Genomic DNA, 26,806 nt, shown 5'->3' with positions numbered 1-26,806 from the left:
GCATATGATCTAATTAGTAATAATAATAATAATTAATATTTATTATGCAAATAAAATCATGTTAGAATTTCACCATGAAATAATAAAATCGAATAAAAAATCATGTTATTATTCTTATTTATGTTATACATTATACATGTATCAATATTTATTAAGATATTGTGTTAACAAAAATGTACTGATAAATATATAATATTTTAAAATACATTTCTATGGATTCAACCATATACTGGTTTTATAATAAATTGCTTTTAATATATATATATATATATACACTGTAGTGATGAATTTTTCATTCGTGATTTTTTTTTAGGGGGTTTTGCCAAAACTAACCCACAACTTGATTTTAATTCCAAACCTATACCCAAACTTGAATCAAATGCAAAACTAACCTAAAAGCCTAGTGAAATTACAGCTCAGCCCCTTGTGACCAAACAAAAAAACAGAAGCCATTTTTACGAATATAGCCCCAGTAAATCGTCTGAGTCGTCTGAGATGTTGGAAGTCGTCTGGACGACTGAAGTGTAAGTCGTCTGGTACCAGTTTATTTTAAAAATAATTTATAAATCTTGTAAAAAAATATTTTGATGCGTAAAAAATAAAAATCAAGTAATTATAAACAGTTTTAACTGATATAAATTAAGATATGATAAAATTGATTTGTTTTGAAGATAGATGAGTGGAAGTAGTGAATCATGAAATACTTTGGTTTATGAGTTTGGCAAACATATGTTGTAGTATTGTATGTATTGTTAGGGTTAGATTTTGGAAAACTAAAATGTTTTTTTCAAAAATTAGTTTTCACCTATATGTGTTTATTTCTGTGTATAGTAAACACTTTTCAAGTTTGATTTGGTTTTATGAAGTGTTTAATTAGATAATTAAGTTTAGGGGTTATGTTTAGGGTGTGGACGACTTATATTTCACTCGTCTGTTGAATAATTTACCCGGACGATGTATATTTCAGTCGTCCAGACGACTTACTTGTAAGTCGTCTGGAAAGTCTTCTATTTTAGTTTCCCGCTAAAAATATTTAATTTCCCGCTAAAAATATTAAACTCTTCTGGACGACTTACATGTAAGTCGTCTGTTTTAATTTCTTCACCAGACGACTGAAATGTAAGTCGTCCAGGAAGTCGTCTGAGTCAAAAATATTTAATCTAATTGGATTTTTTGTCTCCCTATATAAAGAAAAATTTACACATTCTCTCTCCTCCTCTCAAATGGCTGCAACAAAAATGTAATGTTCATCATTCTAAAACTCTCCAACCTCTCTCTAATCTCTTTGACTTGAAAACACCAAACTTTATATGAATTTTTCAGTTTTGTCTCATGTATTTCTTACTAATCTATCTCTTTTGCAGGTTTTTAATCAAATGGTACTCATCTTCCACTAATTTAGAGGTAGATCTATTAATTTTAGATATGTATTTTTGTGTGTTCTATAAATGTAGATTTATCTAATCTTCCACTCATTTTCTCTATTTTTAAGTCATTTGAACGTTTTTGAATTTGCAGGTTTTTCAGATCTGGATTTGATGTGCAGGTTTTTCAGATCTGGAAGACTTCTGGGACGACTTACCTGTTAGTCGTCTGGAAGTCGTCTGGAAGTCGTCTGGACTTCTTGGAAGTCTTCTGACAAAGTCGTCTGGACTTCCAGGAAGTCGTCTGGACTTCCAGAAAGTCGTCTGGACTTCCAGGAAGTCGTCTGGACTTCCAGGAAGTCGTCTGGACTTCCAGGAAGTCGTCTGGACTTCTAGGAAGTCGTCTGGACTTCTAGGAAGTCGTCTGGATTTTTCTGAGCTTTTTGGTAAGTTCTTATGTCTGATTTTTCTTCATTTGGTAACTTCTTGTTGTATAAAGTTCTTACTTTTTTCCCAAACTAAAACTCTCCAAACCCACTCTAATCTCTTTGACTTGAAAACACCAAACTTTATATGAATTTTTCAATTTTGTCTCATGTCTTTGTTACTAATCTATTTTTTTTTTGCAGGTTTTTAATTATTTGGTATTCATCTTTCACTAATTTAAAGGTAGATATATTATTTTTAGATATGTATTTTTGTGTGTTCTGTAAAGGTAGATTTATCTAATCTTCCACTCATTTTTTCTGTTTTTAAGCCATTTGAACGTTTTTGAATATGCAGGTTTTTCAGATCTGGATTTAATATGCAGGTTTTTCAGATCTGGAAGACTTCTGGGACGACTTACTTGTTAGTCGTCTGGAAGTCGTCTGGATGTCGTCTGGAAGTCGTCTGGACTTCCTAAAAGTCGTCTGGACTTCCTGTAAAGTCGTCTGGAAGTCGTCTGAACTTCCTAAAAGTCTTCTGGCAAAGTCGTCTGAACTTCCTGGAAGTTGTCTGGACTTCTTAGAAGTCGTCTGAACTTCTTAAAAGTTGTCTGGTCTTGTCTACTCAAGTGGAATCCAAGCTTGTCTTTGTAGATGTATACTCTTTTAGTTGTGAATTTTTTGTAAAATCAGTAATAATGTTTTCCAAGATGTATTAAATGTGCTAACAATGTGTTTACACATTTACAAATCAATGAAATAATAGACTTCAATAGCTTTTTTCTTATCTTTGGATCTCTCATATGCAATAATAAACTCCAATGGCCTTTTTCTCATCTTAATAAACAAGAATGTTGGTAAGAGATGGAAACAAACAATAGTAACTAGTCAAAGCATATCATATTTTTTATAAGTTTGCATTGAAAAACTTAGTCAAATTTAGTAAAACTAAGGGAGAAAACATATTTTGTAAATATGAGTTTTACATATCTTGAAGTTACTTATCACTCTTAAAAATACAAGTTATTCAAAAACTAACGTAGAAGACTTAAAAACTAGTGGAGAAGATGCGGACGACTTCAATCTAAGTTGTCTAGACGACTAAACTATATGTCGTCTGGTCAACGCAGAGGTTATTTTTGCAATTGACTTTGAAATCTGTTATTTCGGACGACTGAAAGTTAAGTCGTCTACTATTGTTTGGTTAAAAAAAAAACTCCAAAAAAGCTAGACGACTTACATTTCAGTCGTCAGAGGTTAGTTTTGCATTTGACTGGATTATTTCAGAAGTTTGACTTTTTGGACGACTTACATTTCAGTCGTCTAGTGAAAATTAAAATAATAATATTTTTTTAAAAGTAGACGACTTACAGTTAAGTCGTCATAGGTTAGTTTTGCAATTGAAAAAAAAACTTCAAGATTTAATTATATACAGACGATTTATAATTCAGTCGTCCACGAGACGACTGAAATGTAAGTCGTCTAAGATTTACGAGGTTTGACCAGAATCTCGGAAAAAAATCATGGACGACTTACAATTAAGTCGTCTGGTGGACGACTGAATTATAAGTCGTCTATGTATAATTAAATCTTGAAGTTTTTTTTTTCAATTGCAAAACTAACCTATGACTACTTAATTGTTAGTCGTTTATTTAAAAAAAAATATTATTATTTTAATTTTCGCCAGACGACTGAAATGTAAGTCGTCTGGGGAAGTCAAACTTTTGAAATTATCCAGTCAAATACAAAACTAACCTATGACGACTGAAATGTAAGTCGTCTAGGTTCTTTGGAATTTTTTTTGAAACCAAACAATAGTAGACGACTTAACTTTCAGTCGTCTCAGGTTACAGATTTCAAAGTCAATTGCAAAAATAACCTCTGCGTTGACCAGACGACTTCCAGGTAAGTCGTCTACAGCCAGACGACTGAAAGGTAAGTCGTCTACAGCCAGACGACTTCCCAAGTAAGTCGTCTGACGAACAGATCTGGAAAAAAACTCGATGTCATAACTTAAATTGGTGAGATAAGTTCCTTAGCATACATAAAGCTTCTCCAAGCACACAGAATCACAAACGGAAGTCACCCACCCATAATCGTTAGCTTCTATGACTCTATGAACCATAAAAATTTTAGAATCAAAATCTTGGGTTTTTTTAGCTCATTGTGGAGAGAAAGTGAGAGATATGTTGTGTTTAGTTCACAAGAATAGAAAAAGAAGAAGGGTAAATCGATTTTGGGAGCATTAAGAGCTTCAAATTGGTTGTTCATGGTGGTTGTGGTATTGATGACAATGGCAATCTTGTAATTACTTGAAGATGATGAGGGTGAGAGAGTAAAAATGTCATTTTCGAAAAAAAAAAAAAAAAAAAATTGATGGCATTTTCGTAAATTATATGAACTTGTGGGGTGAATAGGGCAAAACCAATTTTCAAAAAAAAAGGAGGTTAGTTTTGTGTTTGACTTTAAGTTGTAGGTCAATTTTGCAAAAATCCCTTTTTTTAATTTGGACCATTCCTTAAAATTTTATTAAATTTTAAATGAAGTAATTATAATATTATAGTATTTATCTTTATAATTGAATACAAATGATTTTTTAAAAGAAAGTTCTAACCAAAATATTTTAAAAACATTTTCAGAATTATTTTAAATTGTATACACAAAAGTAATTAATTTTAAATTATTTATCATAAAGTATAACTAGAAATTAAAATTTATTTTAGTTTTGATTTATATATGAAAATTTAAAATTATACAGAGTATTATAATTATATATTCAATGATAATAACAATTTCAGCTGATTAATTTTCAAAAATAAAAATTACAAAGATTTTGTTAGAAAGATTCATTTTTATTTTAAATTAAAAGAAGATATTTTATCCAACTTAGTGTATTTCTCAAATATGATATTTAATACAAACTTATTTTGAAGTATAATGTATTATAGTATTTCTTTAAAAGAAATTCTTTATAGTATCTCAAAAATTTTCTTCTGTACTATATAGATCCAATTTAATTTGCTTTCATATAAATTTTAAATAAAAAGTATGTAAAGTAATATTGTTAGATAATAAAGTGTCCAACATAATTTTTGTTACAAAAATACAAAATTTATAGTAATAATATATAAGCCACGTAAACATAGCTATTATAGAATTACATAATATATAACACTAAATTACATTAAGTTATTGGTAAATTTTGTTATATAAACTAAAATATTTTAGTATAGAAATAAGAAACCCGCACGGTTGTGCGGGCCGAGATCTAGTTAAGCATTCTTGTGCTTTAAGTTGAAAACTAGATTTTTGATTCGCGCTTTAAAGCGCGGAATATTTTATAAAGTAAAAGTTTGTTAATTTATAAGAGCTTTGTCTATTCAAAATATTTTTGTATTTAAATCAGCGCTTTTAAACCCAATTCAGACATGCGGTCGAATCGGTAAACCGAGTGATCCGATATGTAATCCGGTTTAGGTTTTTAAAAATATCTATTATTTAAAAACATGATAAAACCTGCAAAACCGCTTAAACTCGGGGCTATAGGTTGAACTTATGGGTGACCGATATGTAATCCAATTTGATTTAAATTATTATTTTAAAAAATAAATTTAATTTCAATGTTTGAATTGTATATTTTAATATTATTAATTTTAATATTATTGTATATTCATTATATGTCGTAATTCCAACTTGTTACAAAAAAAAATTAAACTTTATATATTTATGTGAAATGAAAAAAAAATAGATGTGAAAAATTTACTATATTTTCAAACATGTTTTTTCTTGTAGTTTTAATATATATATATTAAAATCAATTAAACTACTAACCTACGGTTCTCGACCGAAAGTAGTTCGGTTCAATGTTCGGATCGTTTTTAAAAACATGAGATTATATGCATATGTGCCCCTGATCACCACCTATATTAGCAAACTATCACCCACTATCTTCATCATCTTTTCATACTGATTTTGCCCCTACACTCTACTCTCTCTCTCCCGTGTAGCTTCCGGTGTGTCAGACTGCATCAGTAAAGTGGAGCCATGCTCTCTTACTTCTCTCCTAATTCTCTCTTATCCTTTATCTCTCCCTTTTTCATCTTCTCTCTTTTTTTTTTTTCCATCCTCTCACGTACAAACCATTCTCTAATTTTTGAGTAAAATTGTTCTATCTTTTTTTTAGTTTTTAATTCAATCTCTCTCTTTCTCTAATCTATCTTCCTCTATCAATCATGTTTATGGAGAAAAAAAATTGTCAACTAAAATGTTTGCCGCCGGTGAAGAACCATCCGGAAAGCGGTTCCACTCATACCAAAAGATAAAAAATGTTCAAAAAAAAAATATTATTCGCCGAAGAAGAGACGAGCAAGTGAAATTTTCAATCGGACTGATTAAGCTCCACCTGCTACTAAATGAATAATAATTCCAGGACATGCTTGTGACTCAGACCATGGATACCAGGTTAGCTTCAATGTTGTTTTGTGGCTATGAATATTTTATTTAACTAGTTAATATGTAGATAAATGTTAAAAAATTTCGTAGCGCGATAAATATGCAATTAGTTGTTAAGTCAAATTATTGCGTTAACTAAAAATATGATATGTGATTGACATCGAAGTCTATTCATCATTTAAGTTTTGGTCACTTATAGCGTTGGATTATTATTAACATATTTTGTATCTGAATTTTGGTCACTTATTTTCTTGGATCTTAGTCCGATGTGGAACTACTTCACAACCCATAGATTAATTGTATAAGTTTAATGTTAACGAACAATCTTAGTCATCATTGCTAAAGATTTAAGTTGTTGTTAATGTTTGTTGTAGTGACCGTTAACTGTATGTGTTTAATGTTAACAAAAAAATTAACCGTTAACAAAAATATATGTTCTATATAAGTAAAAGAAATGACATTCAGCCTGGTGTTTTTCTCACAGTTTATATTTTCATGACTTGTAAGTGGACATGGGGTCGATTTTGGATGGTACGTACGAAGAACCGTAATTTGAGGCGTGGATGAAAGTTGCATCAGATTTAGAGTCAGAGCAATTGATGTAGTTTTTTTTATCAAGATTGGGAAGCTGCAAAAAGGTTGAGTCAAAGCCGAAGAAAAGGCAAGCAAGTTCATGATGTTGTTTTCGATATAGATAACATTTTTGTTAGCCGTAAAAGACACAGTTAACTGATAATAGTTAATGTAAAAGCTAATTGGTTGCATTTAACCGCTATTAGGTAATGCAACCTTTATATATATATACAGGTAACATATAAGCATAGTTGTTATTGTAAGATGTAGCTGTTAATATAAATATTTAATATGGTGGATACTTGCATTGATAACTGGTACACTTTTGTAATAACGGATAAATGCACCTTTTAGCAGTCACTATGAGATTTCTTTCACCTTATCATTTCTAAAAATGCTATAATATTTAATATTTCAGACTAAACCAAAACGTAGCTATTAACATAAATTTGTCTTAGTAGCAGTTACAATGATCAGTATCAGTTATTTGTGGCCGTAGCAGTAGATTGATACCATTAATCTTTAATAAGAAACTAAAGCTAACTTAGTCTTATAAATAATATTTATCATATTCAACATTTTGTAATAGCTGATAATTTTTTTATCCTTAGAAACAACAACTCCAAAATATTTTTGGATATTAATGTTTTAATTAACTAATTAGTTTAAGACCAAAGGTTTTACAATCATCATGCCTTTATTAGTTTACTTAATGTTCATCACCTCCTTTGGTTGAGTTCATGTTATAATATAGTATTATATTTAATATAAACATCAAAAGATTTTTTTACATGTCGTGGAGAAGCACAAGTTGCAAGAAATATGAAGTGAAGAAGAACTATTCAATCTAGATGAATTGTGTGGTGGAGAGTGATGGAGAAATGATCTAGCCTACAGTCTACAATCTGAACATGTCTCTACGGTTCTGACACACGTGTTTGCTTCAGTTGTTGTGTCAGTCTCTTTTTGTCAAAAATAAAGGGTAATTTCGTCTTATTTAATACTGAATGGCATGAGAAAATACGGTTATGTTCCATCATAGGCAAGTCTCTAATTTGAGCTTCAATTGGGTATATTCCCCTAAATCACCCTAAAAACATTGACACAAACATATTTTTACTTTTTATATTTTCTTATAATATATCATTCTCAAAGTTCCCATTAATTTTTGTAATGAAAATAATATTTATAAAAGTATTGTATCAATAATAATGTGTCCAAAGACATATATATTTTTTTAAAAAACTTTATTTAATGAGCAAGTTGATAATTACCGATATATGAATATACCCTATTCGTCAGAAATCCGTCGGAAAGTTATGATAAATTTCCGACGGAAAGGGTATATTATCTATAGGGGTGGGCGTTCAGATACCCGTTCGGGTTCGGATCGGGTATTTTAGATTTTCGGGTATTTCGGTATAGGGATAGAGAATCCGTTCGGGTATTTCTGTATTTCTGGTCGGGTTCGGATATTTTTAGTTCGGGTTCGGTTATTTTGAATCGGGTTTGGATATTTAGATTTTAAAAGAAAAAAAAATAATTTTTTTCATTTTTTAAGTTTCTTGTATTTAAAATTATAGATTTCACTTAACTGAATTTTTATTTTTATAGATTGAATGATTAATAGGTTTGGAGATAATATTTCAAAAACAAATAGATATTAATTTGGATATTTTTTTTAAACTTTGAATGTAATTTTTGTTAATACATGAAACAAAAAGTTTGACATGTATTTTAAATGAATATCAAATTATTTTCTCCATAATTATATATATACTTATGATTTTAAAGTATGTGTAACATCAATATAAATATTTAATAAAAAATGAGAGATGTAAACTAGAAATATAAGGGTAAGTATATATATGTTCGGTTATCTTCGGATATCCATTCGGGTTCGGATATTACCCGTTCGGGTTCGGATATCCAATCTCTCCTAACTTAATACCTGTTCGGGTATTTTGCTACTTCAGTTCGGATTTCGGTTCGGGTTCGGGTACAGCTTCGGATATCGGGTAAAGTGCCTACCCCTAATTCTCTACATGATTTGTATGCGACCAAAAAAACTTCAATAATCACACCATTACGCATCAAGAAGGCATATTCTTAAATTGGTCAACACACATCTAGATCGTTAGCTTAGTCAGGATTTGTATATAACATCAAGCATAAATCGCTTCCTTGATAACACAAATAATATTCCATTGAACCCTTAATTAAGTATATGAGAATCATTTTCATTGCTATCCAATATTTCTCTCCGGACTGGACTGGTAACACCTTACCAAGGCAACCCCATAACAAATATCCGGCCAGATGAATATCATAACATACATCAAACTGTAGCACTAGAGTATGACTCCTTCCAGCTTATTTTTTTCATCTTCGGTATGAAGGTGTACATCTTAAAGCTTAGGACTTCACTTTTTTTACTAAATTTTCAATAGGATTACTATGAAGAATATTATACATTTCAAGGATTATACAAATGTATGACTCTTGTGACAGAGTTAGTAATTTTCTTGATCAGTCTTAGTGTATCTTAACACCAGTGATATAGTTAGCATATCTCACATACTTCATTTCCAACTGGGTTGATAATCATTGCTTAACCTTCTTCAGAAACTCCATGTCATTTTCAGTCAACTAGAAGTCATCGACATAAATAGATAGGATTACTAAACCGTGCTCTTTTCATAGACATAGTGGTTTGCACTAATCATCGTAAATTCATATGATGTTATAGGTTGATGAAAACGAAGGTATCACCCGTTAGAAATTTTCAATAAAAATATTTGTCAGAACTTTGTAAACTATTATTTTAAATAAAAAATTATTTAAATATAATATTTAAATTAAATAATTAATTTTAAAAATAAATTTACAATCATTTATAACAAATATATTTTAAGTCGTTTATATATAAATATAAATAAAATTAAAATTTGAAAAACATTTTTATAATATAATTATTTTAAAAAAGTTTTAAAATTTTAGAAAACAATTTCAAACATTTTATAAAATGATTTTTTTTATAGAACTGAAAAAAGATTTTATAAATTAAAAAATTAAACGTTTATTATGTTCTTAATAAGTGAAAATTATTTTATAAAATAAAAAATGTTTTATATATTAAATTTATTTTAAAAGTTAAAAAAATCTCTAAATAAACGGTTATTATTTGTATATATTGGATAACATCTACTTTCGATTCAACCTAAGAATTTTTTTATATAGATTAAAATTTTGATTATTTTTTTCTTAGTTTAATTCGATTTTGGTCTTAAATTTTTAAATATATTTTAGTAAGAATATGAATAATTTAATATATGATGTTTTGAGAATCAAATAGTTAAAATAAGCTAAAGTGTTGATTGACTCAATTAAAAACTATAGTCTTTTGATACCTCATGCATATATATATAAATTATACAAAAATACTTAATTGTAATAAATGGTTAATATTTCTATAATATTTTAGAATTTCATATTTATTAATATGTTGAGTCATTCTATAATTTATATGTAGAAAATACTACAGTAAAAACTAATATATTATTATTTAATTTAATCTTTCCTTTTAGATATAAGAATTTGATTGGTCCAGTTACTTATTTTGTAGGTATATTGTGTTACAATTCTTTCACATTAAAGTACAACTATTTTTAATCTAACGTATTCAAGTCAAATTAATTGTATTCATTGTATTAGTTTGGTTCTTCATCTTAGATGTGTAAGTATATTTTTAATTTTTTAATATTGCAGTATATGTTAATTGGTAAAAATAAAATTAGAAAAAATAAAGTGATTATGGAAGTTGCATAAAAAACATATCCGACAAATTTTAAAAGGGAAGATTGTCATAATTATCACATTCATAGTACTAATTTTCATGTTTACACTAATCATTTTTACCATCACTTTTAATGAAAGGTAAAAAACACTTATACTCATAGTGTTAAATAATTTAGACTTAGGGTTTAAAGTTGAGGGATGGAGTGAGTTTTTGGAATGTGGAATTTAAGCTTTTAATAAATATATAAATAAATACTTAAAAAATATATAAAAAATAGTTTCAAACATAATTTTCGATTTTCAAAAATAAATTTTGAAAAAAATAAAATAAAAATTTTGAAAAAAGAAAATTCAAAAAAAAATTATAAAAAGTTCGAATTTGAAAAGTATAATTCGAAAACATAAAAAAATTATTTTTTTTTTAAAGTTTTTTAATTTAAATAATAATTTTTTATATATATAGATAACAAAAGTATAAGAATTTTTTGCGGAAGAAGCTTTGGTGGTAGAGATAAAAAGTGGTAAATAATTTTTTTTCTTTTTTTTTGAAAGACAAGAATTGGTGAATTTCTAAAACTTATTTTCTATACCGAATGGAACCGGTTAGAAAGAAAACCAATGGAACTAATTACGGAATGTTGACAATACCTTTTTTGGGTTGGCATATAAAGACGCTTCTCAAAGAAGAGAGAGAGAGAGAGAGAGAGAGAGAGTCCGCCGCACACTCTTTAACTTCTCAATCCCCAAATCTTCGAAGATAGATTCAGATCGGAAACGTAAGAAAGACTCTGTCTCTTCGACAGATCGACCGTCGGAGGAGAAACCAAAGGACAAGAGAGACGATCACCACAGCAACAAGCACCGTAAGAAGAGCAAGATGTCGTCGAGAGACCAAGTCAAGGCGTCGCACATTCTGATCAAGCATCAGGGATCTCGCAGGAAGGCGTCCTGGAAGGATCCCGAAGGAAAAGTCATTATGACCACCACGAGAGAAGCAGCCGTCGAGCAGCTTAAATCGATCCGTGAAGACATCGTCTCTGGGAAAGCTAACTTCGAGGATGTGGCCACTCGTGTTTCTGATTGTAGCTCCGCTAAACGCGGCGGCGATCTAGGTTTGTTTCTCTTCTCAACTCTATCAGATGAGTTTAGGTTTACTGAGGGAATATTGATTTCAATTTGGGTTCTGCTGGATTGGTCTGTTTAGGTCGACCAATGTTTAGTGCTCATAAAGGTTACTAAAGTCTGCTTTGTTCATGAATCTTACTACTACTGCGCACTTGGATCATCACTAGTGTTATAAAGTATGAATTTTTTTCCTTGATTAATCTAGAATTGGTGCTCGTAAATCTTACTGTTGATGACTGCTTACATCACCACCGATGTTAACAGTGGAAAAAAGTTTTTTCATTGATGAATCTAGTAGGTGCTCATTAAAAACAAATCACGGAAAATTAGAATTTTTTTTTTTTTTGATTCCATGAATTTATAATTGCTGGTCATAAAAGTACTGAATAATCTATCCTTGGACTTCTCTAAAGATTATTGTACCAAACTGTGTTTCAGGTCCCTTCGGGCGAGGTCAAATGCAGAAGCCGTTTGAGGAAGCCACATACGCACTGAAGGTGGGAGATATAAGCGAGATTGTGGACACAGACAGTGGAGTCCATATCATAAAGAGAACAGCTTGATCTGTTTATCTCCTTCATGTATCAAAAAGTTACCAGCTTCCTTGTCTCCTTGGCCAAAGATGAAGAAGAAGAATAAGATAAAAAAAAGCTTTGCTACTGTGGTTTTGATTCTGCATCTTTATATGGATTTGATACCAACCATACAAATGATAAGACAAGAAACTGTATCTTAATTTCTTCTCATAACTTCATAATAACGAATTTCTGTTGCGACAGTGACTTGTATTTCAGTTTCAGTGTCACGTATCTCTAACCTGCTTTCTTGAACACACAATAGCAAAAAAACAAACATTTACGGTATTTTATAGAATACCATATCATATTTTTATAAATCTATATATATAAAAAAATGTTCGCCTCTCTCCCGTGAAGCCACGTCATCAATTCGTGCGTTCTGGGAGTGACACGTATCCTATTTTATATTTAGGGCTAAAATAAATGAATGTAATTAAGGGTAATTGAACTCAGCACCTCTAGCACTAGTAATTTTTCTTAGAACCACTAGGTTAAAGTCACTTTTTATAAATATGTAGCCGCGAAAATACTTATTATCGTGTCAGCTGGAAGCCCATGCTTCTTCTGCTTGTGGTCAGGACCGATACTGAACTGACGTCAAGATGAAGATCGTGAAGTCAAAAACTTTGCTCCAAACAGTTTTGCAATATTTTCAACCTTTATAACTTGATGCATATAATATATATCAAAATGCATTTGTTGTACACGCTTTTATTAGTTTTGCTTTTAAAAAGAGTTATTTACAGTTATAAATGTTTTGTGTCAGTGAAGTAATATTTGAAAAATCTCTATACATATATCTTTTTAAAATAACACCCAACTTCTATATATAGTCAATACATATGTCCATGTTATATTCTAGACTAAATATTTTCTCTTTTAAAAATATAGAAAACAATTTTTTAGTCTACAAGCAAATGTTGTAGAGCAAGTATGCATTATACAAAATAATATATATTTAAAATCCATACACAAAAACATAAAAGTTGTTATATGCCTCTTTCTGACACATGCACACTCCAGTATGAATAAAAATTTAAAAAAAAACAGTATTGTAATCAAACTTTATCACAAATCCACATTTGTACATCTATAATTATGAGTTGGACAATTAGTTAATTTGATACAATACCAAAGCAAGAATAATCGAAAAACAACTATACCACCGCATACTAATAAGTAAGACATAACAGATAACCAAATTCTTGAATCTTAAAACAAATTTCAACTCGAGCATTTAGTGAATATCAAATTAACTAATATCCCGTCTGTAGGGCGGACCGACCCTTAGTTAAGATAATAATAATGTTCTCTGTTAAATTCCACAAAAATGAATGGCATCATGACAAAATGTTTCAATTTCCATTAAAACAAGAAAGTCTTTTACAATTGTTTTTTTTGTTTCCTTATAATAATAATAATGCATTCCGTGTATATTGTGTGTGGAAATATATTTAAATAGCTTAATGAATTATTAACGAAGTATTAAAAAAGGAAATAAACGGTAATAGCTTAGCTGGAGGAGAAAGTGACAGGCAAGGGGTGAGTGAGTTGGCTGTTCAAATCTTTTTTTACTTCTCTCTTTCGCAAAAATAATATTCTCTCTCCGCTCCCTTCCTTCCCTTCCGCCGCCGACAATGCAGCAGCAGGTGATGATTCCTACTTTGCTACTTTTACATAACCCTAATCTTACAATTCTTTGAGCTCGAAATTGATATTCTTTCGAGATGCAGACGAGAAGTGTTCGAGTGGAGAATGTGTCAGATCTGGCAACGGAGAGAGAGATTCACGAGTTTTTCTCCTTCTCCGGCGACATTGACCACATCGAGATCCTAAAGTACCCTTCTTCTTCCTTCTAATTAGCTTTGATTTTGATCGGATGCTTCTAACTCTCAAGTGTGGTTTTTTATTGCAGAGATGCTTCCGAGCAATCAAGAGTCGCCTTTGTCACCTTCACTGAACCTAAAGCCCTTGAAATCGCTCTCTTATTATCGGTATGTAATGTTTGCTTCTTCTTCGTTGAGCTGCCTCTGCTGCTGCTGCTTTGGTTAATTGTATAAAAGAGTGTGAAAGCTTCTGTATTTAGTATAAAATTATATTGTGTAAAGGCTTTTGTATTTGGGCTAGAAAAACTAAGTTCAAATTGTGTAACCCTTTTGAATTCTAAGCACAATCTTACTCTTTTTTTTTTGTCAATTACAGGGTGCCACAATTGTAGACAAGATCGTTACAATAACCCCAGCTGAAAACTATGTTCCTAGGCGTGAGATCATGCAGGTTTTGTCTTTGTATTCCAAGTTTCAGACTTTCTTTTTCCCCCCTCAAGTGTGTGAGCTCTGAATGATATCTTAGTCTCTCTTCTTGCAGCAAGTGGGAGAGAACACAATCCCCCCAACACCAACACGCCAGGTTTGTATTGTGTTCCATAACCCTCCCTTTTGATAGGAAAGAACGATTGAAAGTTGAACAACTTTGTTTGCAGACCGCGGATGGCAATGGTGGTAGAGCTTACGTTAGCAAAGCGCAAGATGTGATGGCTACTGTTTTGGCCAAAGGTTCTGCTCTTGGACAAGATGCTGTGAACAAAGCCAAGGCTTTTGATGAGTTGCACCAGCTAAGAGCCAATGCTTCCGCCAAAGTTTCTTCTTTTGACAAGAGAGTCCGGCTTAGCGAGAAGTTCAACGTGGGTATCTCTGTGGTCAACGAGAAAGTAAAATCTGTTGACCAGAGGCTTCAGGTTTCAGATAAAACCATGGCGGCTATATTTGCAGCTGAGAAGAAGTTAAACGACACTGGCTCAGCTGTCAAATCAAGCAGGTGGGTTTGTTAATCGCTGGCTGGCTGGCTATGTTCTGTTTGAAGAAAATGAGTTTTAGCTGATGATTTTATTTCTTTTTCTTTTTGAATAGGTATGTGACTGCTGGAGCTGCTTGGTTTAGTGGCGCTTTCAGCAAAGTTGCGAGAGCTGGTCAGCTTGCTGGCTCGAAAACCAAAGAGAAGTTCAATCTAGCCGTCTCCAATATAGCTTCCAAGGTGAGTCATTCCAAATCAAGGACACAACGCTAATACTAATTGTTGTTTTGAGTTTAGTATTGACTGTGATGATAGTTTTGAAGACTTGAGTATTCCTTTTGTGGCACATACTGATTGTTAATGGCTTCTACAGGATACACCGATTGCTGTATAATAAAAGTTGGAATGGAGTGAAAGCGTTGAAGTGAGGATCAATGAGTAGCTGCTAAGAGCTATTATATGATTGGCCTTGTGTGAACAAATTTTGTGTGATAAATAGCATATTCCTATTCTTTTTAGTGTTCATTATATTCTGCATTGTTCCCTTAATTCACTTCATGTTTTTGCATCAGTGTAAGTGTGTTCGAATTGACTTTGGGTGTGTGTGTTTGTATTGTGTTTCCATTGAAGGACGCTAGAATTGCTTTAAGAGGTAAACTGCTTAACGTTTGGTTCTCCACCCCCATAAGCTTACCAATTGTCCATTTATGTTTACTTGTAATCGTTTTGACTGAACCATTTTTTAGTCCGTTTTATTTGCTTACAATCTGCACCTATATGTTTGAGATTCAAACAATTTCTTATTTCAAAAGTAACAACAGAGAAAATTTTCAAAAACTGTTTATACCAACAAGTTTTAAACGTCATTTTGTGTTACAAGAAACTTTACTCCAGAAGAAACAAAATTAATACTGTTTGTTCGCCGTCTGAAGAGATCAAACCGACTGCCACGGGTTAAAAGCCACGCACTCTACTGCTGAGCTAAGACGGTAACCATGTTAAGATTCGAGATTCTGTTATGGTAAAAGATTCTTCTATTTAAAGCATGAAGTGAAAAATATAGGGGGTGGCCAGCTCAGTGTTTGCCTATGAGTTAAAGTGTTAAACCAAGTAACCAACCAATACCTCTAGTTAGGCATGGGCATTTTAACCCGGACCCAAAAACTCGAACCGGAACCGATCCGAAATCACAGGTTCGGGTACAGGTACAAGTATGTATAGATTAAACTATTGGATATATTATTTATGGATCCATGGGTACAGGTGATTATTCATGTTCTAAATGTCGAAGAAAGTCTTGGGCTTGATGGTTTACAAAAAAAGAATCAAAAACAAATTTGTTTGGGCCAAATGGAGAAACCGATAAAAATTGGCTAAGGAAAAAAGATGGATTTCGACCAGGTCTTAAAGAAACATGTCTTGGCCCATATCAGGAGCATATTCTTCACTTTTCAAAATCCGGTCGTGGCTATATCAAGAGGCAATCCAAGTTTCAGTCAAAGACTTTATCTAGTCAAGTCTTTGTTTATATTTTCAATGTCTTGTTTTTAGAACATTCTTCTTTAGATTTCTACAACTTGCAATCCTATAAATAAGGCATATGAGCCACGAAATAAAGCACTGATTTTCCCTTTTATTTGAGTTTATCTCTTTGTTCGTTGTAGAACACTTTCCGTTTCTTGGTGAGGTTATCTCCGAGTAAACAAATCTCTATTTCATTGGACTTGTGCATCATATCAAGCAACGTATAGAAACCCTTCTTTTGTTGAACTTGTGCGTCATATCAAGCAACAACTGAAGTCTGGTAGTATCAAGAGACTTTCCGAACCTCTTGTGTCACCGTTCAATCCACCAGTTCTCCCTTTCGGCGAGTTCTTATCCTCTTAGTCCGATTGAATGATCTTTCCCTATTTTAAGGCGTATCATGATGTGGACCCGAAATTAACAGGCTTTTTGCAGGTTTTTTATTTTCAGACCCGAACCGACCTAGACCCGGTAGGAGCCAACCCGAACCCAAACCAAAAAACTCTTAAGTACCTATTGGGTAATATGTTTCTAGACTCGAAAGACCTGGACCCGAAAAGAACCAACCCGAACCCGACCTGAAGACCCGAACTCGTACCTCTAGTTACGTACTAATGTAAATGGTTTGAACTAATTATCAAACAAGTTTAACCATTAAAGAACAGCCCAGTTTAGTTCGAACCATATTCAAACCGACGGATTGAGTTCTTGCACTATGGTTTCATTAATTAGGGGTATTTTTTTGTTAATTTGGTAATATTACCACAATTTTAGAACTCTAAAAGACTACGTTCCAATAAATTGTGGGTATATTTTGATGAATTTAAAATTTTAACAAAAAGAATCCTCTTAATACGTAGTCTTTAGGAGCTAGGAGTCTGGGAGACAATAAATCATTAGCTTGATTAAAAAGTGCTCAATTATTCTTAATCATATTCATACAGAGACGTATTTAATTACGTTCTTTTTAGTAGAACAAAATCAAAAGTGGAACGTTTCCATTGGCAACATACATTTTCCTATAAGATCCTCCATTTTCCTCAGATGAATTGGTCTCTAGTATTTTCATACAGGGACGTATTTAATTACGTTCTTTTTAGTAGAACAAAATCAAAGGTGGAACGTTTCTATTGGCAACATATATTTTCCTATAAGATCCACCATTTACCTCAGGTGGAACGTTTCTATTGGCAACATACATTTTCCTATAAGATCCACCATTTACCTCAGATGAATTGGTCTCTAGTATTTTTCCAATTGGAAAAATTGTATGAGAAGTAAAGAGCGACGTCTAACTCTTACAATGTAAGATTCTTTCCTTTAACTTTTAAACATTAACAAGCACCAACGATAAGTTAACCAAATGGTTAAAAAATTTCTTGAATCACCCACTTAGTAAAGATTTAAGAGATTATATGTTCGATTTCTACTGGAAAGAATCTTCTCTCTTGAAAAGAGTTTATCTTATTTAATATGGTATAGGAAATGTGCATGCGTCCCTTCGACCTTCTAGTCATTTACTATATATATATATAAGTTTTTTTTTTAACATTATATATATGTAAGTTAGCATACTCCTATATGGCAAGGCAGGTGTATGAGAATAATATGGTTTGGCTGTGTACATAGTTAGTCAACTTAAAACTTAAAACTCACAAGAATGTTAATGCTATATAGCAACTTTACCATTTGAATAAAGAACAAAAATGTTTCATATTATACACGAAATAGAAATAAAGTTTTAAAATTATGTAAAGGAAGACTCTTCCTCCCAAAGTTTCGTTAAGTACTACTGTTTGTGGACGACAAAGCATGCCCAACGGACCCCGTTGTGCACACCGCACGCTCGACATCTCCTGGCCCCATTATAATCTTATAAAAAAATCAATTCTTATCTTTCTTGATTATTAATTAACTACCCCTTTAATGATCATCTCTATACTAAAAATTATAAATAATTCATAATATCATGAGGTAATGGTAACTCTAACCTAGACACTCAAACTCGAATATAAATATATAGTACGTATTCACAACGTACCCTAAAGCATATTTTCATATAAACATATATGAATTTGCATATGAATGATAAATGTATAAGACAAACGGACCAACAAATCTCACATGACACTTATATAGTTTCATTCATCAAATACGCAATCCCAGTATCATAATCCGTGTTTGAATTCAATAACTCACTAACGAACCTGTTCTCTTCGTCTCTCTCGTTCAACAACAACGAAGAATCCATCTCCATATCTTCATGATTTATATGATGACCAACATAATCTGAAGTTCCATTATCTTGGCTCATGAGTTGGGAAGCAACAAACTTGTCTAGCTCTCTCCAATCTCCTATCATCTTTACTTGCTTCTTCTTATTCTTTCTCTTATTCTCTCCGCTTATAACTGACTCAAAGCTTGCTTCATCATCCAATGAGATTATGTAGTTACTATTGTTATCCATTGATGATATAGACATCGAGCTAGATGGCCTTTTCATCACCGGGAGAGAAGGGCTTTGGAGTTGTGGAAGCTGAATGAATTGATGATATGACTGCATATAGTTTAGATCATCAACCATTCCTTCTATCTCTTGCTTACACGTAAAACGTTTTCCGAAAATGTCATGTTTCTGATTATATATGTACTCAGTGGGGTCTATAATTGAGTTAACTCCACTTGACACGGCTTCATCGTAAAAGTAACTGGAGCTCCAAGTTTCCGTGTTTTTAGTTTGCCCTGTTGCTCTTTTCTTAAACGCTCTACAGACGACCCACCCTTCTTCCTAAAATATTCACATATATATACACAATGATCATAAAAGATATGACTTGTAATTAGAAACTTCCTCTAGTATGATTTTTTGAAGCAATTGATAAAGATTCATATAATCCATATATAGGACCAATGCAAACAAAAAGAAGGAGGAAAGGGCTTTAATTTAGTGAGACACACATAGGAACATGCTTAAAAAGTGTGAGACCGCAAGGAAGAAAGCTAGCAAAATGTGTAGGTACATACTCATGCAATCTATTAGAAATTCCTTTCTGAACTTTATTGACTTTAAGATATTGGAAAAAGCATATATATACTTCATAAACACTATTATTTACAAACATATATATATATATAAAGGATTATTGAACTGGAAAATTCTAGCTAACCAAAATTAATGGATTGAAAATTTAGATATCTATCTTATTAAAACTCAAGTACAAATTAAGTTTGTTTGGAAACATAGATAGCATTTAAAAAAAATGTTTGGAAACATGGATGCAGTTTTAAAAAACAAGTTTGTTTGGAAACATGGACATCAGTTTATTAAGAAAAAAAAGTAATGGACTTATATTTTTTAAAAAAATTGGACGTCCATTATATTGTGAGAAACTATCTATCTGGTACCTAATCGGGTTCAGTTCATGTTTGTTTGGGTTTCGGGTTTCTGGGGTCAAAGATCTCAGCCCCATTCGAATATTTCTAAATTTTAGTTCGGGTTCACTTCAAATTTTTGGGGATTCGGTTCGAGTTCAGATAATCCATTTAAATTACTTTTAAAATTTTAAAATTCATTATATACTTTAAATTTCTCAAAAAATATAAACAAAATAATATATTAAATATAAATTTGAATAATATATGCCAGAATACCTAAACTTAACATATAAATGAGTTTAGCTCAAATATTTGGATAGAGAATCAATAATTATTTTAAGTATATACTTTTACTATTTTATTTATTTACTATTGATTATTTATATATATTTTCAAGTATTTAAACCAGCTTAAAAGTATCATATACATTCTAGATGTTTTTATATACATTAAATCTAAAAATAATTAATATATATCAGTATATAAATATATTTCGGATACATTTGGGTACTCGAAATAGTTCGGTTCGGATCGGATTCGGTTCTTCAAAAACCAAAATTTTAAATAATTCGGGTATTTAATCAATTTCGGTTCGGATTTGGTACTATTTTTTCGGATCGAGATCGGTTCGGTTCTTCAGGTTCAAGTATTTTGCTCATCCCTTATATTATTGACATAAAAACAAATAGAAACTTTGAAAAAATACGATCAAAGTCTAGTTAATGACTTAAAAGACAAGCAAAGAGAAATGAGATTGAGCTTTTTCATTTTTGGTTAGTAGAAAATTGCAAATTCTGCAGTGACTTCCGAAAGAAAAAAATTGGATATGTGTCTAGGTGAGATTTCTACTTTCTTCTTTTTTTTTTCTTCCTGATTGAATATGTGGATTATGGAATTCTACATGTCATTAAAGTGTAAGAGTTTCACCTAAAAGTTAGCATGTGTCTCAGAAAAGAGCCCAAGAGACAAGAAACCCTAATTAAAACAAAAGTGTTCTGTCCCCGTTAAAGTAGAAACACAAGTACTATCCCCATGTAAGTTTGTATGAGATATAAAAAGGTGAAAAGGTGAATGCAAAGCAGAACAAATTGTCATGATCAATCTTGGTTTTTTTTTTGTTTGGTAATCATGTTAAATTGATCAATCTAGGTTAATGAGGCCGGTCCACCAAATTGACAATGCTTTATATTAATAATACAATACCTGCGGCAGTGCGTTCTCATCTGACTCGAGCCGGTACTCATGGATGATCCAATCGGATTTTTGGCCATTGGGAGCACGTCCTTTGTAGAACACAAGTGTTTTCCTCATCCCAATCAGTTTTGTTTTGTCATAAACAGCTTTGTCTCTTCCCGTGGCTTTCCAAAATCCAGTCATGGTCGCTCTATTAGTCCTTGTCCCCGTTGGATATTTCTTGTCTTTGTGACTAAAAAAGTACCATTCATTCTGTTCCTCATGCCCGATTCGACATCGCTCTGTAATATATAAAATGTAAGCTCATAAATAAGATCATAGATACTCGTAACATGATGATAACATTATGATATATGAGATACAAAAATTAAACAATGGAAATATCTTTTGGTGTTTTGTAAGTAACCTTGTAGATCCCATGGTTCAATTTTGTAGAGATCGATGTCTCTAATGACATCGAGATCGATCTTTTGCGATGCGACTTTCTTCCTTAGATAGTACCCGACAAGCTCTTCGTCCGTCGGATGGAACCTAAATCCCGGAGGAACACTACAAGATTCCATTGACTCTATTGTTTCTACACCACAAAAAGTAAAGAAACCACAACATTAATATCAATATACATGCGTACGTACGTTAATTTATTTGAACATATATTATCAGTAAAGAAACCACAACATTAATATCAATATAATATTCCTTGTCATTCCTTGTCATTTCTTGAATTTCAAGAAACTATAGAAGAAAAATATTCTTTATCAAAATTGATATGAAACAAAAAGAATAAATATTCATATTCATTTTTTTTATTTGTTACTATTCATTTTTTTTCTACTAATTTCTATTTTTATTTTAATGGTCACAAGTCAGAACTTAAAAGTAAATATTAAAGTAGGCCAAGAAGAAAATGATAACAGTTTTTTAGAAGAAACATAACTATCAATTTTAGAGTAATTCTTTAACAGAAAATACATTCATAGAGTACTCTATAACATAAAAATCATTTCTAGAGTACTGGATAAATAGTTCATATATAAACTGTTATGAGGTATAATTATTAAGCTCATTTCGTTGTTTCCATTTATTATATCATCAATATCATGACTTATGTGGTTTACATATGATCAAGAACTTACATATACATGTATATCTGATCAAGAACTGGCATACATGCATATACTCTATATATATATATATATATATATATATACATAAAATATATTTACATGTGTGAAATTTAGGTTTTATGTTGCAGAATTCAAGGAGATGATGAGATCAGAACAAACGGACATGGAGAGGGTACTAATGATGATGTCTAAGTGGACAGTGCTAGTGTATATATGGAGGCAATGATCATCAATAACGGCGTTTTTCGTAAACCTCTTTTATATTTAAACATAATTTGAAAACCTAATCTGTTATAATAATTAGTAAATTAATTGATAACCCTAGCATCAAAATGAGCTTTTTCAAGGCAAAGAAAACATCTTATATATATGCACGGAAAGCTATATGTAATCAGAAAATAATATATGATCAAATAGATCAACTAACGATGCTTACAATACAAATAACCCTTACACAGAAGTCCATATAACACATATAATTAACAAAGAAAGAAAGAAAAAGAACACACGTACGCGTAAGTAGAGGCTATATAAATATGAATATGTTCTTCAACTCCCTTTGTTGATATATTAGGGTTACATTAGAAATCTTCTGCACAATAAATAGGAAACTATGTGAGACATTTTTAAAGAGAAGAAGTGAAGAGCGGACGAGGTAGAAGATGAATTAATGAGAAAGACGATCCAATTTGGTGAATATAAAGGCGAGAGAGAGCGTGGACCCCTTCATTGCGCGTGGCCTTCTCCATGTCCTCATTCACTCACGTCGCTCTCCTCTTGCTTTTAATGATTTTTAACTTCAACGGAGTTATTTATTCACACTTTTTACTATTATTGTTTTTTTCACAACAGATTAATAGATATGATTATGAACATTGTTATTCTATTTTGTATTTTAAAGTAGATTTAAGTTTCACTTTACACTACTTTATTTTTTTAATATAGTAATAAATATAAAATAGAGTATTTGTGATTCCATTTCCTGCTTGAACTTATGGTTTGTTAAAAACGAATACTTGCAATTTCGAATATTTGTAAGAAAATAAAATACTTGCAAATTAATTATCTCATTTTACTACTTTTTACTTGTGAACTACTTATAAATTACTTGTAAACTATTTACAAATTACTTGATAATTATTTGTAAGATATTTGATAATTATTTCTTTATTTTAGTTACTTCAGTTTTGCAAATGAGTTGAGGAACGTGTAGTTAACTATAATTCTAAACTAATAAATTTATTTTTTCATCAAGTGTATTTATTCATTTATCATGTATTTTAAGTCAATATTGAACAACATTAAGAAGGAATGGGAACGGTTTTCTTCCACATCCACTAAAAACAATAACTCTAAAAATGTTTCTATAAATATACCAATTTGATTTAATTTATTTATCGTATAAATGAACCACATGTAATAAGCCATGATTAACACACAAACAACTCCAAATAGTTACTTTCTTTTTTAATATTTGATATTTTTTTTTGTACTTACAACTAATTAAAATAAACGATTTGATATTCGACTTAGTACGAACCAAATAACAAATATGAACCGAGTAATAAGTAATTGTGTCCACTTCTATTAGTACCCAAGTGTTTTTAAAAGAGAACGTGAATGCCTATCACCAGCGCCGATCCATACCTATTAAGAAGTTGGGTTTCAGATGTGTAACTTTCTTTTAAATAATGAACAGTAACTTATAGAAAAAAAGCCGCTTCTACTGCTTCTGCAGCGGACCGGGCCTGCCTATCACTTATGGTCTTTTGTCAAACATGAAAATATGGTTCTTATAATTTCACCATCCTTTTTATTTTCAATCTCTTACAAATTTAATAAATAGAGACTCCTTGAATGTTTTTTGTTACAAACAGTTATGAATAAAAATGATTTTCTTAAAATTATATTATATGGTAATGTAGCCTATCTAGAAAATAATATGCTACATGTAACATGTGGACCTTAAATATGTATAGCTTTTTATAATCATATAACAATTAATCTTGAGTTTTACTCTTTCCTTTTTATTGTCCTCCACTAACATAATGCGTTGTGCAGAAACTAATTATTTGTATATAATAGCAGTGAGATACAAGCTTCTTAATGAAAAGTTTTTTAAAATTTTAGCATACTTTTAGCCACTGCTTGAAATCTTTTTTTTTTTTTTTGAAAAAAACACTGCTTGAAATCTTCAAAATTCAGTTTTCTGCTTGGTTTAGAAATTAATCTAGGCTTCAGCATGCGATTGTTAATAATACTTTTTCTTTTCTGATACTACAAATTGAAAGCATTTTTTGTCCATTGCTTTTTTTCTTTAAAATTTTAAACCGGAAGAATTCATAGTTGGAATTTAAGACTAATACTGAGAACTTGTTAAAATTTGAAGGCATACTAAAAGGCTTCAAATATCTTATATTGCAAATTTCTTATTTGGAGTTTCTCTTCGCTTAAATGAAAGTGTGAAGTTTTTTATATGTAGTCTATTTTTGGTATTTTCTTGTCATTAATAATTTTATTATTTGATTGGGTTTTAAGAATCAAAGGGTATGTTGTTGTTGCTAATATACTAATCGAATTGAATACACGCACACGGTTGACATATTTCACCAAATTGTGGTGTGAATGATTAGTAAAATCAGTGAATGAAAATGAAATCGTGAAGAGAAAGAGACGATGATTAATCATGATATACTCCCTCCGTTCCTAAAAAATGTATGTTCTGGAAAAAAAATTTGTTTCAAAAAGATACATTTTTTATCTTTTCAATGTATGATTTTATGAAAAATTGTAAGTTTCAAAAAAATTAATAGTGTTTATTGAATTTCTATTGGCTAAAAATTATGGAAAATTGTTATTCACAAAAAACAATGCATATTTAATGAGTTTTCTTAATATATGTGAAAAATCTAGAATATGCATCTTTTAAAAACAGAGGGAGTATATGATAAGAGAGTGGGCAATAATATGTAAGAAAGCGAGGAAAAAGTTTAACATGTCATCAATAAATCATAAAAAGCTCCAACTACAAGCACTATGCACGGTCTTCTTTTCAAGTCTTGTAATTTAAGGGCTTTGATTGCATTAAACATTTTGATTAAAACAAGGAGAGATGTGATGACATGTAATCAAAGATTTAAGTTAACACATTGTATATACAAAAAAATGTACGTAACTCTTCTTCCATCTCAGTGCTTCAAAAACTCTAGAACTCTTGGCCTATAAGGCACGCATACTAGAAAGCTAAAAGCGATTCTTTCATCCCCGAAGTTGAGCATCAAGCAAATAGTAAATCACAAAGTAAAAGGCTTGTAGGCATCCCGATCCCCTAAGTAAATTCTGAGCGTTCCATAAGTGAACTGTGAACAAAGGCAAATACCCGTAAGACACAGTAACCGGAGACAAATTAGTTGAACCATATAAAAATTCTTCGATAAACAGTCGGGAAAATAAAATCAAAATCAAGTTCGGCCTTTATTAGTAAGGGCCATGAATAGATTCAATACACTTTTTGATTTGCTTCATTTTTACTTGTCACGATATATACAGAGATAGCTAGGTCATATAATATAGAGTTTCTCTAAGCCTTGATTGGTAGATTATTATCATTAGGAATAGCAGTATGCTATAGAAGCAGTATGCTATAAAAACAGTATGTTGTAGGAGCTGTATGTTTTTGCTAAACTGTCTAATAGGATGATTGATAAAATAGTAAGAATATGCTATTTAAAATTATTATAAAAATTAGTATATAATATATAATATATTTATTTTTAATGAATATATTTTAATATATATATAAATATATCAACATATAAAATTAAAAATATATATAATTTATTTAATTTATTTAACAATTTTAAAATTATGTTTATATCTAAAATTATTATTTAAAATAAATTTTATAATTAAAATATAGATTTAAAAAATAACATTTTATATTTAAAATAAAATAAATTATATTATATTTAAATGTAAAATACTATTTTTATAAAAACAATATTGTAAATTAATTTTAGAAATGAAAGTTTTATTTTCTGGATATAAAATAGTTTTATGATATTATTAAATAAAATAAATGAATTAATTATATATTTCTTCCTTAATTTTATAAATTATAAATGCAAATGCTCTTATAAAAGCTTCATATGAGATCATTGGCCAGAGAGCATTTAGAGAGCATTAGCATTTAGTAAATGTTTCTCTAAATGTTTTTCTAACAATTGTTGACTGGATAATGTATAGCATAATTCTAATGCTAATGTTCTACCAATCAAGACCTAAGTCTTAATCAAACCCGTCCCTCGTTAGAAGCATATGGGCTTGGGATGGGATCTTGAAAACGTTTAGTAAATTTAGGGCCCCAACCTGAAAAGTATAAATGTACATAAGATATAAAATATAAAGATGATTAGTACGATAGCGCATATTTTATTTTAAATTGAGTAAATAAATCTTATAAGCTAATTAAATGTTGT

The 26,806-nt window shown here is 30.8% G+C and overlaps 3 protein-coding genes and 1 long non-coding RNA gene across 6 annotated transcripts; 3 read left to right on the top strand and 1 right to left on the bottom strand.

Moving 5' to 3' along the window:
- Positions 1-5,497: 5,497 nt before the first annotated feature.
- Positions 5,498-7,115, top strand: LOC125576700. The gene is made up of 2 exons (XR_007315139.1): positions 5,498-6,250; positions 6,749-7,115. It is a non-coding gene; the product is annotated as an uncharacterized LOC125576700 (long non-coding RNA).
- A 4,131-nt stretch (positions 7,116-11,246) lies between these two features.
- LOC106357736 (peptidyl-prolyl cis-trans isomerase Pin1-like) lies at positions 11,247-12,515 on the top strand. The gene is made up of 2 exons (XM_013797428.3): positions 11,247-11,724; positions 12,176-12,515. The coding sequence occupies exons 1-2, from the start codon at positions 11,490-11,492 to the stop codon at positions 12,298-12,300; spliced, it is 360 nt and encodes a 119-aa protein (XP_013652882.1). The 5' UTR covers positions 11,247-11,489; the 3' UTR covers positions 12,301-12,515.
- Positions 12,516-13,787: 1,272 nt separating this feature from the next.
- LOC106357735 (binding partner of ACD11 1) lies at positions 13,788-15,757 on the top strand. 3 transcript variants are annotated; one of them, XM_013797426.3, is made up of 8 exons: positions 13,788-13,964; positions 14,049-14,152; positions 14,231-14,309; positions 14,518-14,592; positions 14,683-14,724; positions 14,798-15,132; positions 15,225-15,348; positions 15,482-15,757. In XM_013797426.3, exons 1-8 carry the CDS (start codon positions 13,953-13,955, stop codon positions 15,500-15,502), a joined length of 792 nt encoding a protein of 263 aa, XP_013652880.1. In that variant the 5' UTR covers positions 13,788-13,952; the 3' UTR covers positions 15,503-15,757. The 3 variants fall into 3 exon arrangements, with proteins under 3 accessions (XP_013652880.1, XP_022544319.1, XP_013652881.1); XM_022688598.2 differs by having other exon boundaries at positions 13,913-13,964; positions 14,046-14,152; XM_013797427.3 differs by lacking the exon at positions 13,788-13,964 and having other exon boundaries at positions 14,043-14,152.
- A 2,814-nt stretch (positions 15,758-18,571) lies between these two features.
- Positions 18,572-23,014, bottom strand: LOC106356176 (NAC domain-containing protein 37). Its single transcript, XM_013795985.3, has 4 exons — positions 22,842-23,014; positions 21,608-21,778; positions 21,211-21,482; positions 18,572-19,420 (listed from the first exon to the last, which is right to left on the bottom strand). The coding sequence occupies exons 2-4, from the start codon at positions 21,762-21,764 to the stop codon at positions 18,764-18,766; spliced, it is 1,086 nt and encodes a 361-aa protein (XP_013651439.1). The 5' UTR covers positions 21,765-21,778; positions 22,842-23,014; the 3' UTR covers positions 18,572-18,763.
- Between the last annotated feature and the right edge of the window lie 3,792 nt (positions 23,015-26,806).

This window comes from Brassica napus, chromosome A7 (assembly GCF_020379485.1).
Source record: "Brassica napus cultivar Da-Ae chromosome A7, Da-Ae, whole genome shotgun sequence".
NCBI classification, from domain to species: Eukaryota; Viridiplantae; Streptophyta; class Magnoliopsida; order Brassicales; family Brassicaceae; genus Brassica; species Brassica napus.
Note: the sequence above shows the minus strand (reverse complement) of the source record. Positions and strands in the feature narration are given on the sequence as shown.

Excerpts from the sequence above, each read along its gene's own strand:
- LOC106357736 (XM_013797428.3), top strand. The coding sequence starts at position 11,490 with ATGTCGTCGAGAGACCAAGTCAAGGCGTCGCACATTCTGATCAAGCAT. Across the intron at positions 11,725-12,175 it reads TAAACGCGGCGGCGATCTAG|GTCCCTTCGGGCGAGGTCAA; the intron begins GTTTGTTTCTCT and ends ACTGTGTTTCAG.
- LOC106357735 (XM_022688598.2), top strand. Across the intron at positions 14,310-14,517 it reads AAATCGCTCTCTTATTATCG|GGTGCCACAATTGTAGACAA; the intron begins GTATGTAATGTT and ends TGTCAATTACAG. Across the intron at positions 15,133-15,224 it reads TCAGCTGTCAAATCAAGCAG|GTATGTGACTGCTGGAGCTG; the intron begins GTGGGTTTGTTA and ends CTTTTTGAATAG.
- LOC106356176 (XM_013795985.3), bottom strand. The coding sequence starts at position 21,764 with ATGGAATCTTGTAGTGTTCCTCCGGGATTTAGGTTCCATCCGACGGAC. Across the intron at positions 21,483-21,607 it reads TGAACCATGGGATCTACAAG|AGCGATGTCGAATCGGGCAT; the intron begins GTTACTTACAAA and ends TATATATTACAG. Across the intron at positions 19,421-21,210 it reads ATGAGAACGCACTGCCGCAG|GAAGAAGGGTGGGTCGTCTG; the intron begins GTATTGTATTAT and ends TGAATATTTTAG.